The 15063-nt window shown below is 38.0% G+C and overlaps 1 protein-coding gene across 2 annotated transcripts; it reads left to right on the top strand.

The window, feature by feature from the left end:
* The first annotated feature begins 376 nt into the window (after positions 1–376).
* LOC104445063 (pre-rRNA-processing protein TSR1 homolog) lies at positions 377–8319 on the top strand. Of its 2 annotated transcripts, none has more exons than XM_039313016.1 (21): positions 377–710; positions 941–1016; positions 1085–1181; positions 1284–1415; positions 1803–1853; positions 1937–2077; positions 2180–2302; positions 2443–2520; positions 2971–3063; positions 3136–3258; positions 3738–3821; positions 4423–4521; positions 4669–4872; positions 5197–5272; positions 5705–5808; positions 5896–6155; positions 6264–6350; positions 6440–6670; positions 7465–7543; positions 7653–7716; positions 7833–8319. In XM_039313016.1, the coding sequence occupies exons 1-21, from the start codon at positions 626–628 to the stop codon at positions 7949–7951; spliced, it is 2406 nt and encodes an 801-aa protein (XP_039168950.1). In that variant the 5' UTR covers positions 377–625; the 3' UTR covers positions 7952–8319. The 2 variants fall into 2 exon arrangements, with proteins under 2 accessions (XP_039168950.1, XP_010057168.2); XM_010058866.3 differs by having other exon boundaries at positions 378–710; positions 1104–1181.
* The last annotated feature ends 6744 nt before the right edge of the window (positions 8320–15063 follow it).

The raw sequence follows: 15063 nt of genomic DNA, 5'->3' as shown, positions 1-15063 counted from the left end.
ACATAATCCCTGCAAAAAAATTTGAAAGTAATCACTAACAACCTACTTGAATTTAACCAAAAGTCTTCAGCCTCTGGCACAAGACCAAAAGAAATGTTTGCACATGTACAAGTAACGCCAACAGGCTTGGGGGGAGACAATTTTGTTACAGGTATATTAATTTAGAATTTTTTATGGTTAAAAAATTAATTTGAAGTGAATTTATTACAAATATATCAACTTTTCTTCGTGGTATTAATCAATTTTTTTTTTTGGTTTACTTCTTTCGTAGGTTTAAAGCACCGAGCCCAAATTCTTGTCGGCCCATGGAAAGCCCAACACCTTAAAAAGCCCAAAATATGCTTCGACACCAAAACCCTACATTCTCGTATTCCCCCCTCTCAAGTTCTCTCTCTCTCTCTCTCTCCCACCTTCCCTCCCTCCCCGTCCGGCCATAACGCTGCCAACGCCTGCTCAGCCACCGGCCGTCGCCGTCGCCGTCGCCGGTCCGGTCCGGTCATCGGCGGAAAACTAGGACGAGGCTACGTGGTCGTACTGGAACAGCTCCCGGAGGAGTTTCGTGGGGGAATGAAGGTTTGCTGAGAGGTTTATGCTCCGTTGAAGTTGCAGAAAAGATTTTCGAGTCATGGGTAGAGTTCAAGCGAACAAAGCCCACAAGACTCGGTTCTCCTCCAAGTCCTCGCGGAACATCCACAGAACGTCTCTCAAAGGTCAGTCGCCGCTGCCGCCCCAGTTTTGCAGCGTTACTGTTTCGCTTCTTGACGTCGAAAACGCGGCTTAAGAGTTTGGTCGCCGCTGTTTCGGGCGGTGGAGTTTGAATTCGGTGGCGGGTTCCCGTTCGTTTGTGTGGGCGAGGGTTGTTTTTTCTGGCTGAGTGAATGGGCGTTGTCGGGATAGTTAAGGCTTGAGGTTGTTGACAAGTGTGTTCATTGTGTTTCAGACAAGGGAAGGATCGCAAAGTCTGATGGCAATGTCGGCAAGGGCGCGCGAGCTGCTAGAATTCAGCACAATAAATGGTGATTGATGCTCGGTCCGTTTGGAATCGTAAGGTGGTGTGATATACTTTTGCTTGTAGTCTTATGAGTATTGGTGTTGTTTTGCAGGTGAGGGAGCAGAAACGGGCGGCTCTTTTAAAAGAGAGAAGGGCTATGAGCGGATCGTCGAGTCCTCCCCGTGTTATCGTGAGTTTTCTCAACAAAAAAATTGCTGTGTGATTAATTGGGGTATCTTTTGCAATTGTATGCAATTGAATCTTTCTTAGCAGTAACTGTGTGTGATGGTAGGTTCTTTTTGGCCTTTCTGCTTCTGCGGATTTGGATTCTCTCGCCAAAGATCTTCTTAGGTTATTATCTGCTGAAGATGCAGGCGTTGTGCCCTCAACAGTTTCATCTCCCGAATACAAAATGCGTGTGACGGTGGGTAATTTTTTCAGATCTCCCTTTCCGAAGTTGGATTTTTGTAGGTAGTTATTCTTAATAAAGCTCACAAAGCTCACAGCTTTGGACTCGTTGTTAGTTATAGTGTGCATAACACTCTCTGGATGCACGGTGCAAACTGTGTATTAATATTCATCATGCGGGGTGTTTGGTATGCAGTACTTGCATGCTCATCGCCAATTCATGTCAACTTTACTAAATCACATGTCTTACATTCCTACAGTAATGGGATCCATAGGCTTTCTGTTGACATGACTCCCACATGCATGGTTTCACTTGGGATGATGAGAAAAGAAATCTCTCTCTCTCTCTCTCTCATAGTGTCTGATCTGTTTGCTTAGGCATAACTGATTCCTGCCACTCTAGGTACTGAAAGCACCGCATGGGGATCTCACGGCCTGTATGGAAATGGCTAAGGTAACTTTGGTATACTTTGTTTCTAACTGCTGTTCTGATCCTGTGGTTTGAGGTTTCTCTTATGCATTATCACCTGCTTGTAGGTGGCAGATCTGATTGGTTTTGTGGCATCAGCAAGTTCATTATGTGAAGACACTAGCTCGTACTACATTGACTCCTTTGGAAACCAATGTCTCTCAGTGTTTAGGTCTATTGGTTTACCCAGCACTGTTGTTTTTATGCGAGTAAGGTGTTTGACTTCGTGTATTGAATATTTTCAAAGAATCAGGAGTTGGCAAATGACTTTCTAAAATACTGTGTGTGAGAATTTAAATGAACCTGTGCAGGATCTACCTTTAGATATGAAGAAACGGCAAGAATTTAAGAAGATGTGTATATCTAGCCTTACGCCTGAATTTCCTGAAGATTGTAGATTTTACTTGGCAGATACCAAGGATGAATTGCATAAGGTAAAGTTTACGGACCTTAAGTACGTTAGATCCAGCATTTCTCTTGTAGTAATCTTATATCAGCAAAAACTGAATGACCATGGATTATTTCTGCAATATAACTGTGATTTGTTCTATTCTCAATTTTTCATCGGTTGCAGTTCATGTGGCTTTTCAAGGGGCAAAGGGTTAGTGCCCCTCATTGGCGCAATCAACGGCCTTATCTAATGGCTCAAAAGGTAATTGCTTCTCCAATTATTAAACACTTGGCAAATTCTAGCTAGAAGCAGTGCCCTTTCTGTCTAGATGAACAGTTAAAGTGGTTTCTGTTGGGTGGCCACTTTCAAAAGAGCTGCAACTGAGCGAGTTGGAGTTGCAAGGATTCACATAAGTAAAATGTTATGGGGGAATTGTGTGATGTGCAATTACGGGCTTTGACATGTTTGTATCTTCTCAAGCGGCTAGAATATATATATTAATTGGAAAAGTGTAACAATATTCCTTGGATATGAAAGTCAATTTGGAAAAGTTCAGATTTTGTTGGAGCTCTTCTGAAATTGATATGAATGGATTTCAAAGAAAACAGAAAGCAAAGCTTAAGTTTTCTTAGTTCAATTTATTAACGTTGGTTCTGGACTATTCTGAAGCCCTCTCGACAGAGAGTAATGATGTTATTCTATGCTTTATAGGTGGATATAGTAAATGATGATCAAAATCCTGGAAAAAGCACTCTTTTGCTCACTGGTTATCTCCGTGCTCACTCTCTCTCAGTGAACCAGTTGGTAAATGCTTAAGCCATTGTCTTAATACAGTTGCTGGATATGTTGATAGTAGCTCATAGTCATATTCAACAGGTCCATGTTTCTGGTGTTGGAGACTTCCAATTGACCAAAATTGAAGTTATAAAGGATCCACTTCCTTTAAATGTAAGAAAAGATCATGGTGCCATGGATTTTGACGAAGTGCATGAAGTTGAGGTATAGACTTCTACATGTTGTGACAGGAGGATATAAGTTAGTTTGTCCACTTTACTTGATTCTGATTTTTTTAGGGGATCAAGACTTGTATTCTCAATGATCATTGTTGATTTGGCATCTTTTGGACAAGTTTCAATTTTTCAATTTGGTGATCATATGCATTACTTATTTGAACCTTATTGAAATTATTTGGCCAGACATGGAACTTGTTGAAATCTGATGCACTCAGTGATATAGGTTTAGCTTTTAAGACCGTAATGATAAATTAAAGACTACTAACATTAGGTGTTAATGTGAACCCATGATCTTCACAATGAACAGTGTGTTCATTTAGTGCTTCCACTCATCTATTACAATTATGTCTAGGAAGAGCATTTCATCCATTTAGGTGTTGTTATTCTGCTGTACTTGTAGGTTCCACTTGAGTATTGTGTGTCGGCATTAAACAATTGCAACCTTGGGGAATTATTTTATGTTAGGTCATCAAATCTCTGGATCCAAACCCCATGAAGCAGGAGGCATTGCTTGTTGAGAACGTTCCAGATCCTCTTGCTGGAGAACAGGTGATTAAAGCAAATTCTCAATTTTCTTTTCTGTGGTCCATCACAGTTACTTGTCTACCTTGTGTTTTAAAGCTGACTTATTTCTGGTCTGTCATTAATTAATTTGCTTTGGTACTAGATCATTTTAATCAGGTATTATCCTGGCATGAAAATCTATTGGTTGATTTGTTAGGTATAGAAAATATCCCCCTCGGAGATATGAGCTGTTGGCCTACCGCCTCTCATTTCCGAATAGTACTTTGTTCATTACAATTGTATTTTGCTCAGTTATATGCTACTGATTTTCCCTAGCATGCCTTTTATTAATGTGAAGTGGAGGATATTTTGTAAGTATATGAGAGGAAATGTGTGGAAAGGAATTGAAGTGCATTAGCAGGACAAGATCTGTTGAATTTGCACCTTTTCCTGTTGATTTGTTGATTTGACCTTTGTTGAAGGACCATCCCTATGGCTTCTGTTGATTATTTACATAACAGTTCTGCGGTGAACCTGGTTGACTTCCATTCTTGATATTCTGCTGTTCTTTATTGCTTTCATTGGGGACCATGTTTCTACTGGAAGTTTGAGCTATTTTATTCACTTTGTTCTTCCTTAATTGCAGACCTGGCCAACGGAGGAAGAAATGGCTGAGGCGGAGAGAGCTCATGAACAAAAGAAACTTAAGAAAAGGTCACTTCCTCGAGGCACCTCTGAGTATCAGGTCATCCGACGTATCCACTCAGTTTTTCTAGAAGATTATCATAGATTTACCATCTTTTTCAAATTTTCATGCTGACGTACTTCTTTATCAAATGATGGTTGAATTCTATGTGATTTTCATGGACTCTGAAGTAATTTCAATTCACAGGCTGCTTGGATTGTGGATGATTCGGATGTGGAGGATTCAGAAAGTGATGGTGATGGTGATGATGACAATGGCATGGTTTTGGATGAGGAGGAAAATGGCATTGCTTCTCGAGAAGGCCATAATGGTTTATATTCTGATGATGATCAAGCTTCATTAAACTTGAGAGATTCTGAGGAGGAAACTGAGGTTGATTCCATGATAATGGTAAGTTTTGTATACGGAGAGACATGACTTGTGGGATTTGATAACATAAACTTGATTGTAGCGATGCGCAAACTTGGTGGTTTCCTGTGTCTGATAAGATGTTGTGATCAAACAACTACACTCTTAAAGCTTCTTTTTGAGTAAAATCTAGCTTTGTGCATAGTAACTCTTTGGGATTGCTCTCTAATTAATGCTTGCTTCAAATTTTATGTGGCTATCTAATATGGCTTTTTACTGCCGTATCTGATGATGATTTTGTTAAGGGATACTTTCTGGATCTTTTAGTCATGCTTGACTTGTGATATACTCTGTTCTGTCTTGCAGGATGGCGATAACTTGACAAAAGAACAAATAAAAGATGAGCTTAAAAAAATTAAAGAAGCACATGCTGAAGATGAGGGTACCTTGATCTACTCTATTCTTCAATCTTGTTTGACTTTGGTACATTTTAGTTGATGATTGATATTAACATCAGAAAGATTTCACTCTAAATCCAGTGCTCACTGATTATCCATGACAAAAGGATCCTCAACACGAATTGATATTTTATGATTGAATTTCCAAGATGTTGAGTTATACTACTTTAATTTCTTTTCCAGTACAATGCCTTTCTTGCTGGAAATATTTATTGTTTGGGAGAGAATTTCATCAGAAGGGAAAAAAGTAGATTTTCCTGCTCATAGGGGGTTTTCTGCGTGAAGTGGCTATGTATGAAGTGTCCTTTACTTTAACCTGAATTTGGATTTTGTGGAGCTGCTGCCTTAGTAGAGTTGATTTAACTACACTTTACCGATGAGTAGGCTTGTGATTCATGTTTGGTTTTGCATTTCAGAATTCCCAGATGAGGTAGACACTCCGCTAGATGTTCCTGCTAGGAGGCGTTTTGCGAAGTATAGAGGATTGAAGTCCTTTAGGACCTCCTCATGGGACCCCAAGGTAAGTGATATCGCTGTTTTCTTGCAGGATTTTATAGGGCTTATAATGGTTGAAATTACATTACATTTTTCTTGAAATTAATATCAGGAATCACTACCACCGGAATATGCCAGAATATTTGCCTTTGATAATTTTAAAAGGACACAAAAGCATGTTCTTGCAAACGCATTGGATGTGGAGCAAGCTGACCGGGATGACTGTGTACCAGCTGGCACCTATGTTAGACTTCATGTTAGGGAAGTACCTACGGGTGTTGCTACTGGATTGTGTGACCTTGTGAAGACATTGCCAATAGTATCATGTGGTCTTTTGCAGCATGAGTCCAAGATGTCTGTTCTCCATTTCAGGTTCTTCCTTTTACAGATATAGCTTTCATATAACTCTCTTCACTGTATGCTGTTGGGATCTCATCTTTTTTTCTTTTCAATGACATTGCTTGTTTTTGGTGGATCCAGCATAAAGAAGCATGACTCATATAGTGCTCCTGTTAAATCCAAGGAAGAGTTAATATTTCATGTTGGTTTTCGTCAGTTTGTGGCAAGGTATTGTGACAGTAGTTGATTGGAGCATCTCTCTATATTGTTGTTTATTGTTTGTTGGAGCTAACCTGCTAATTTCTATTGTTATGCAGACCAATCTTCTCAACAGATAATATGAACTCGGACAAGCACAAAATGGAGAGGTTTCTCCATGCTGGGTGTTTTTCTGTGGCATCAATCTATGCGCCAATATCTTTCCCTCCTCTCCCTCTGATTGCCTTGAAGCATGCTGAAGAAGGTTCTGCACCAGCTGTTGTGGCTGTGGGTTCCTTGAAAAGCGTTGATCCTGACAGAGTAATTCTGAAGAGGATCATTTTGACTGGGTAGGGATTGAGTGGAACTTGTATATCACAATGCTCTCTGTGTGCATGCATGTGTGTATGCATATGCAAGGGGTGATTACAAAGTTCACTATGCAATATGGGGTGGTCAAGGGATCGATTTCATGTGCTACATAACTTGAGCATGAACAAGCATACAGTCACTTAGATGAGAAGTTCTTAGGTGCTCGGTATCTGGATTGGCTTAGGTGATGGTAGCATGGCTTCAGGAACACCTAATAATGTTAGACGTGCACACGCTTGCACACTCTTGACCTTTTAACATTATGGCACTGTGCCTGTTGTACATCAGGTTAAAATCGAGGTGAAAAGCAAATAATGGGGTCAGATATGTGGGTTGGAGTTATATGTATTCTTAGGAAAAAATTCTCTTGTTTATTGTTAGATGAACAAAAAACTTTCACCCAAAACTTTCCAGGATGAAAAAGGTAGATCATCAATTTTAGGCAAAAAAGGTGCATGTAGCACTTTGGTTTAGATTGTATTGAGTGCTATTGGTGGTTTTTCAAGTTTACTTCTGTGCATTCACCATTGAAGATAGAGATGACTTCTCTGTGGTTGAGGTATACTAGTGGCGGCGGTGGTGGATGCTTTCACAATTTTGGAGTGCTCCCCTTTTTAATTCTTCTAACATTTAAATTTTGGCTATTTTCCAGCGCATGCCTTTAGTCTTATTTTTTGCTCACTGCATTCTGTATGACTAAAACTAAAACTTGCCTGCAAGTTCATCAATGACATTAAACATACCTATTATTGAAGTGTCTCATGTGTTGCAGTTACCCTCAACGTGTCTCTAAGTTAAAAGCTTCAGTCAGATACATGTTTCACAACCCAGAAGATGTGAGATGGTTTAAGGTTAGGAATTTGCTGCTGGTCTAACCACTCAGTTTTCTCATGGTATCTGATTTATCAACAATGGATTTAATCCTCGTGGTCTTTGAACGATTCAATTTATTGGTTGCAGCCTGTGGAAGTTTGGACAAAATGCGGCCGGCGTGGTCGTGTTAAGGAGCCTGTTGGTACACATGGTATGTTTTTGAATCCTTTCTCGTCTAATTGAGAATTATCTTTTGAATGGAATCTACTCTTTGTATCTTGACTCTTGGTGCTAAGAGCTAACCCTGCTCTCCTGTTTTCTACTCAGGGGCAATGAAGTGTATTTTAAATGGAATTCTTCAGCAACACGACACCGTATGCATGAGTTTGTATAAACGTGCATATCCCAAGTGGCCTGAACATCGGTTCCCCATTGCGGATGCTTGACCAGACAAGACTGGCGGTCCGTCTGGTTGGGATTTATTCCAGAATCACAGATGCAGATGCTATGGCCTGTGAAGGGAATGAAGCTCTGGTTCAGAATATCCTATTGTAGGTAAAATTTTGGTGGTTTGCTCGTGCTGTAGCGCGAGATACTCGAGTCTGGTGGTCAATTTTTTCCCCCCTGTAAAATACCCCCATTGGTAATCAAGAAGCATCAGTAATCTAGTTTTTCTCCATTCTTTTATGGGTTGTAGCCAAGTCGAATTCCTCTGGCTTGCTTTTGATTGGATCACTGTCCTTGTGTGGGTAAATTTTGGGTATATATATGTGTTTCGCTCTTTGGTAGCATGATATGAACTTATGAGACTTTATATGCATGTCTGCATTACTATGTTATGACTGGATATAGGTAGGTCCAAACAGCTAATCCATCCGTGATCCTAGTACCACATCCGGGGACTTAAATGGCCAGGGGTTTACCCAGCTGCTATCATTCCAAGATGCGCACCCTGCCAACGCAGGGAAGTAGAGCTTGGTCAAGCCGGGGGTGGGGTGGGTAAACCCCTGTTAGGACCCCCGCAGGTTATCATTACCGGGTTAAGGTCCCCGGTTGACTCCAACCGACCCCCAGTGTTTCACCCCTGGGTTTTCTCGGGTTTTGTCTTATGGGCTTGGCGGGAGCCTTTAAAAGACTTGTTCAGGTCTACCCAGATACTATCATTCCAAGGTGCGCGCCCTGCTAACACAAGGGAAGTAGAGCTTGGTCAAGCTGGGGGGTGGGGTGGGTAAACCCCTGTTAGGACCTCCGTGGGTTATCATTACCGGGTTTAAGGTCCCGGTTGACTCCAACCGACCCCAGTGTTTCACCCCGGGTTTCCCGGGTTCCACCTCAAGGGCTTGGCGGAAATGGCCATAGATTTATCAAAGTAAGGTAGTGGCGTCAAATTGTAGGTGGAACCACCTTTCGTTGACTCTGTTTTGACCGAGTCATTTACCGCCTTGACGTATCACTTGTTACGAGCTGAAAGGCCTGAATTTGGAAGTCAGTTCCTTAAGAGTAACCGCTCTATTTCACGACATTTAAGAGAACAAATGATAACTATTCTGTTCTAATTTTTTTTTTTCGTTTCAGAAATATATTTATATTATATATTTGTTTTCGAATGAGTTTCCGAGCAAAAAATATTTGTTGAATAATAATGGAAATTTTTCGTTTCTGGAATATAAATTCGTTTGATGACACAATTTCTCTTTCTTGGGTGACTTGTGTTTGTGGTCAGCAAATAGCGGTGGCAAACGGTGGGTGGTAGCGATTGGATGGTCGGCTATTAACAAGAGAAAGCAATGAGAATATAATTTTCTCTATTTCTAGTAGAATAGAATTTTCTCATTAGAAAAATAGAGAAATGGAAAATTTTTATTTTTCAGTTTTATTTTGAACTTATTGTTGAATTAAAAATTTGTTTTGGAAATAGAAAATAAAATTGCGTTACTAAATGATTTCTTTCTAAATCAATTCTTGAGAACAGAAAAATAATTTTGACCATAAATAGAATGATTATAATGCATGGCCTAATATTTCGCATTTCCATTTTGATCGTCGTCTATTTGCTCAACTTGCATTATGTCTTAGCATGTCGTCTATCTACTTGACTTGCATTATGTCTTAGCATCCTTTTGCCCAAAGAGAAGATTGACAAAATTTCCAAAAAAGTCTTTGATTTATTGCACTTGTACCTATTTTTTTTTTTTTTTTATCAATTTATTTTAAATCATTTGCATTTGTGTCAATTTATTTCTTCCAACCGATTTTGGCTAATTGGTGCTAACGTAGATGTTGATCGTCCAACCGACAATAATGTTAACAATTGCCTAATAAATTTTTATGTCTTTTCGAATCTTTTATTAAGTTTTTAATATTTTCTTTTATTTTCCTTCTTCCTTCTTCTTTTCTTCCTACTTTTGTTTTTGCCCGACAATATCAGCGAGGGCTGTGGGCAAGGCCAACCTTGCCATGGCCTTATCGGCCACGAGCAAATGTGGCCTTGCCCACAGCTAGCAAGGCCATGGTCGCTTCACTTGCTTGGCCCCTAGGCCTTTGTGAGGCACGATTGCCTTAGATCAAGGTCGAAAGGCTTGATTGGGCCTAAGGATTGGGGGGAGGATCATGAGGCGCCTTGTGAAGGTCTAGGGCTGTGGGTGAGGCTAGCCTTGCAAGAGAAAAAAAGAAAAGAAGGAAGAAAAGAAAAAAAAAAACAGAGAAAAGAATAAATTAATAAAAAAATCAAAAAATAAATAAAACATTATTAAAAATTGTTGACGCATGCGAAAATGCGCTTTTGCACACCCGTATGATGTGGGTCTTGGAGCGACAAGGCCATTTTCATTGGATCATCAGTAGACGAGAGAGGGCCAAGAAAATTGGCATTTTCTATGGCAAACCATTTTTCATTAATGGAAAAATATCTTTTAAAATAAGAAAAATATATTTCGCTTTTGAAATAGAGGAAAACTTTTCCATATCTTCTTCTATCTCACTTTCTTTCACCAAATATTTTTTCCTTTTATTTTAATTTATTTAAAAAATCCATTTTAAAATTATTTTTTCTTTTTCTTTTCATTCTTTGTTTCTTCTTTTTCTTTGGCTCGTTGGCTTGTGGTGAGACTCCATCTCACCTTGCCCGAGCTCACTTAAGGCGATCAGGCACGCTCGGGCCTCACTAAATTTGGTGAACTGGGCAGGGCTTGAGCCCTGCTCGAGGTTGCCAAAGGTTTGCTAACCTCTAGTGACCTCGAGCAAGGTTGACGAATCCCTGGCAACTTTAGGCAAGGCTCGAGCCCTACCTAGCTCATTGAATCTAGTAAGGCCCAAGCTTGCTTGACGACCTTGAGTGAGCTTAAAGCCTTGTCGATTATGGTGAGGCTTAAACCCGCTTAAAAGAAAAAGAAAAAAAGAAAAGAGAAATAGAAAATAAATACATTTAAAAATAAAATTCAAAAATAAAAAAAAATTAAAAAATCAATTTAAAAAATAAATAATAAAAAATTATTGGAAAAGAGTGAATGGAGGAAAAAAATTTCCTACCAAAAACAATAGAAAATATTTTCTGCTTTATATTTAGGTTTCAGTTGCACATCGAAAATAAATTATATTTTCTTGGAAAATATTTTCTAAAAATATCACATTTTTTGCGAAAATGAATGGAGCACGAACCAGGAAAATATTTTCCAATTTTTTTTGGTATTTATTTCAATGAAAATGAACTAACAATGGGAAAAAGCTTATAAAAAAGGGAAAATGTTTTTCACTTTTCAAGTTAGATAAAACAGTTCCATATCTTTTTTCACTTTTTTTTTTTTCACAAAACACAAATTTTTCTTTTAATTTAACTTTCTTTTTCTTTCTTCTTCATATTCTTCTTCCTCGGTCGGTTGTCAACAGCTAGTGACCAACCACAGGTGAGCTTAAGCCTTGCCATAATCCAATGAGGCCTAAGCTTGCTCATGGTCATTGGGTGAGCTAGCCTCGCTAGAGTGATGAACTAGGCAAGGCTCGAGCCTTGCCTGAGGTCACCAGAGGTTAGCAAAGCTCTAGCCACCTCGAGTGGGGCTCAAGCCTTACCCAACTCGTTAGCATTAAAGCAAGCTTGGCGTCATTAGTATTTGGTGAGCTGGAGCTTTATTGACTTGTGGCGAGGCTTGAGCCTCGCTTGGCATTGGTCACTAGATGTCCTCATGGTGGTGATTGGGCCGAGAAAAAGAAGAAAAAAAAAGAAAGAAAAGGAAAATAAAAAGAAACATATAATTTTATGATTGGTTTTAAAAATAAAATAATAAAATTTTATTAAAATGAGTGAATGGAGAAAAAGATTTGTCATATCAAAGAGTGGAAAATATTTTTCACTTTATTTTCAAGTTTTTATTGAATATCGAAAAAATAGCTATTTTTTTGGAAAATATTTTTTAGAAACACTAAATTTTTTGTGAAATGAATGGAGCGTAAAAACCTAATTCCAAGTTGAAACTGAACTAACCTTAAATTAAGCTTTAATCTAATGAGGACTCACTTAATCTACGGGACATCTGCCTCATTTCCATTAGGTCACGTGTGATCTCACGTTGAGGAACGTGAGAGCATACGTGACCTTCCATGGTCGTGTGCTCTGACGTCAACACTGTACTTTCTGTCACAGTCACAGTTGTGAGGAGTTCATTTCGTAATGTCATCATTCTACTCCTACTTTTCCTAAGTTCCAAGGGAGAAAATCGCCTTCCATGGTCGTACCATTTGATCCGTTGTCTCTTTAATTACACTATTTTTTTTTTTTTAATCACGGGTGCTCAAGAAGATTGATTTTTTTTAAAGACTAATATTCTATTTATTTTGTAAAAAATAATAATTTAAAAAATATTTTCCTAGAAATCATCACTTATATCACTTATAAAATTGAATAAACAAAAAATGTTCTCATTGTTCAAGAAGATATCTAATCAATAACAAAAATAATTTTCATCGACTAGTTATTTTAAGCAATATAAGCAATCATTTTTAGAAAATAGCTTCTAAAATTCATTTTTCATGAAATAAACAAAGCCTAAAAATTTAGAACACAAAATCTTGTATATTTTTCTCACCCTTTTTGGATGCATTTGGTTCGGTATTTTAAAACCTATTGAGGAAATGCAAAACAATTTAGCTTAAAGTACTTTGGGCAAATATAAAGACCATTTGGTAAACTACGCTTTGAAAAAAAAATTTAAGATAAATGTTGTTTAGTAGAAAACAAATTAAAAAAGCTCTTTGGTTATTGAATATTAGTTCTTTTTTAAAAAAATGTTTAAAATTGAAAATATAATGTATGCAACTTTCTAAGTATAAATTTTGACAATAATATTATATATATAATTTCAGGGGAAAAATGATCAAACCCTTAGTTGGTCGGGCGAAGTACTATGACCATCGGCAAACTAGATCTAGTGTTGGCGGTTGTTGATTGAGGTTGGTTGAGGTTGGGCGACCTTCGGTGAGGGTCACTCGAGGTCACCCAACCTTGTGCGACCTTCACCAAGGGTTGCGTAACCTAAGCAGCGCACAAGGTCGAGCGACCAGGTGGCAATTGCCTAGGTTGGGTGCTGCCTAGGTCTCCCAATGTTGTGTGACCTTGGCGGCCCTCGTGAGGGTTGCGCGACCCTTGTTGGAGGTCGCCTAACCTCGGGCAATCTCCATTGATGGTCGCCAACGGCGCCAGAGTTGGCTCATTGGCAGCTATGACCCTTCGCTGGAACGGGGAAAAGTTTGGTTCTTTTTTAATAAAAAAAATAACAAGGGACAAAATTAGAAATTTTAAAAATTGGTGAGGATAGTTTTGGAAGAAAATAATGAGTTTCAACATTTGATCAAATGCTGAAAGTTTAATACTAATTCCTATTAACATTGGACTTTAAATTTTCTCAATGTTAGCTTTTACTTAAAAATTCATTCAAAATAGTTGTCAAATGGTTTAGTATTTTTTGAAAGGGCTATGCGGCCCCTTCATTGCATTGGACGGGACAAACATTCGTTGGCCAACCTTCTGGAAACGAAGGAAGGGTTGGCAAAGGGAACGGACAGATACTTATAAAGGCAAAAATCTTTCCTTTATTTTTAAGTTTTTTTTTTTTTTTTTTATTTCATTGTCCACCTCTTTCTTTTAATATATATATATTCAATATATAATACCTAACAATCATAGATGTAAACATAACGAGCCGGCAAAGGACACCATGCCCACTTCCGTTTTACGCGTCACCGGTGCATGCGGGGGCATGCGAGCGCATGCGAGCTTGAAATTCATCAGAATTTGGAAGTTCCATTGAAAACAAATAATCTTTACCAAATAAAAAAAATAAAAAATAACTCACAAGTCCTATTCATGCCTCATCAATCAAACAGTCACATCTGACATTTTTGCTAGCAAAAGGAAATTTCGGACGCAACACGATCCATGACTTCACCGAGGAGAAACTAAAAAAGTTAAAAATTAAACAAAGAAAGCACAAATAATTAGGAAAAAACAGGCCAAAGGGCTGGGGCTAACCGTCCCGCCTGTATTTTTTTAATTTTTTTTTTTAATTTTTAGCCTTTTCTTTTTCCTTTTTCAATTTGTCTTTTTTTGAAAAAAATAGAAGAAGAAAAAAGGAATGAAAATTTTTAAAAAGTAAATGACTGAAATTCCCTTGATTAGCTATTAAAGTTACGCTATTTTTTAAGACTAATGTGACACTTTAGATCTTTATTTAAAATAAGATCCATTTTAGCTCTTTTTGAGAAAATGAGGATCCTTTACTTCATTTGAAACAATGTTTACTTTAGGTCATTATTTAAAAAAACGATGACACCTTAGGTACTTATTTGAAATTTTCCCATTGATTAATGAGTTGGCATCACTTATGTGATTAAAAATGGGTGGTGATGCTAACATGGTGCTAATTGCACGCCCGAGATTAGCAAATGACAAATTGGGAAGACAAAAAGTAAATCCTAATTTAATAGTATTAGCTATAACGGGTAAACGAAGCATTTGATTGCATACATTAAGAAACTTAAAGACTTGACATCATAAAATAATACTTGGAGTAACAAATTGCATAACTTGAGAAAGATAACAAAAAGGACTTGATCGCGTAGAGCAAAAGAAAGAGAGACCAAATCTCGCAAACATTGAAACTTAGACGACTAAAGTTGCACTTAATTCTTTAGGTTACTAAAAATATAATCTCATATGAAAAAAATGTACCATCAGACTTTCTTGGTGATGACAAGGTACCACAACTAGGTAGGGGAATGATTATAGGCAAGAGGTGCCTAAACAACGTGTGACTTTTGACAAGCTTCTTGAATGATAAAGTGAGTTGAAATACAGTAAGCAAAGCATTAATCAAAGGAAAAGTTTTTCCTGGCTTATGTATGTGAAACTAAATTAGATGTCTTTAGGTATAACATGCATTAGTTAGTATCGCAACTTTATGTTAAGTGTACTTAGGTGAGAATGCATTATAAGGATCAATAACCTTATGGAAAAAGTATTTATCTATATATCTCCACAAGTCAATATTAAACCTAGTATGGGATAGGT

This window comes from Eucalyptus grandis, chromosome 5 (genome assembly GCF_016545825.1).
Source record: "Eucalyptus grandis isolate ANBG69807.140 chromosome 5, ASM1654582v1, whole genome shotgun sequence".
Classification (NCBI taxonomy): Eukaryota; Viridiplantae; Streptophyta; class Magnoliopsida; order Myrtales; family Myrtaceae; genus Eucalyptus; species Eucalyptus grandis.
The sequence above is the reverse complement of the archived record's forward strand: the minus strand, read 5'-3'. Positions and strand labels throughout refer to the sequence as shown.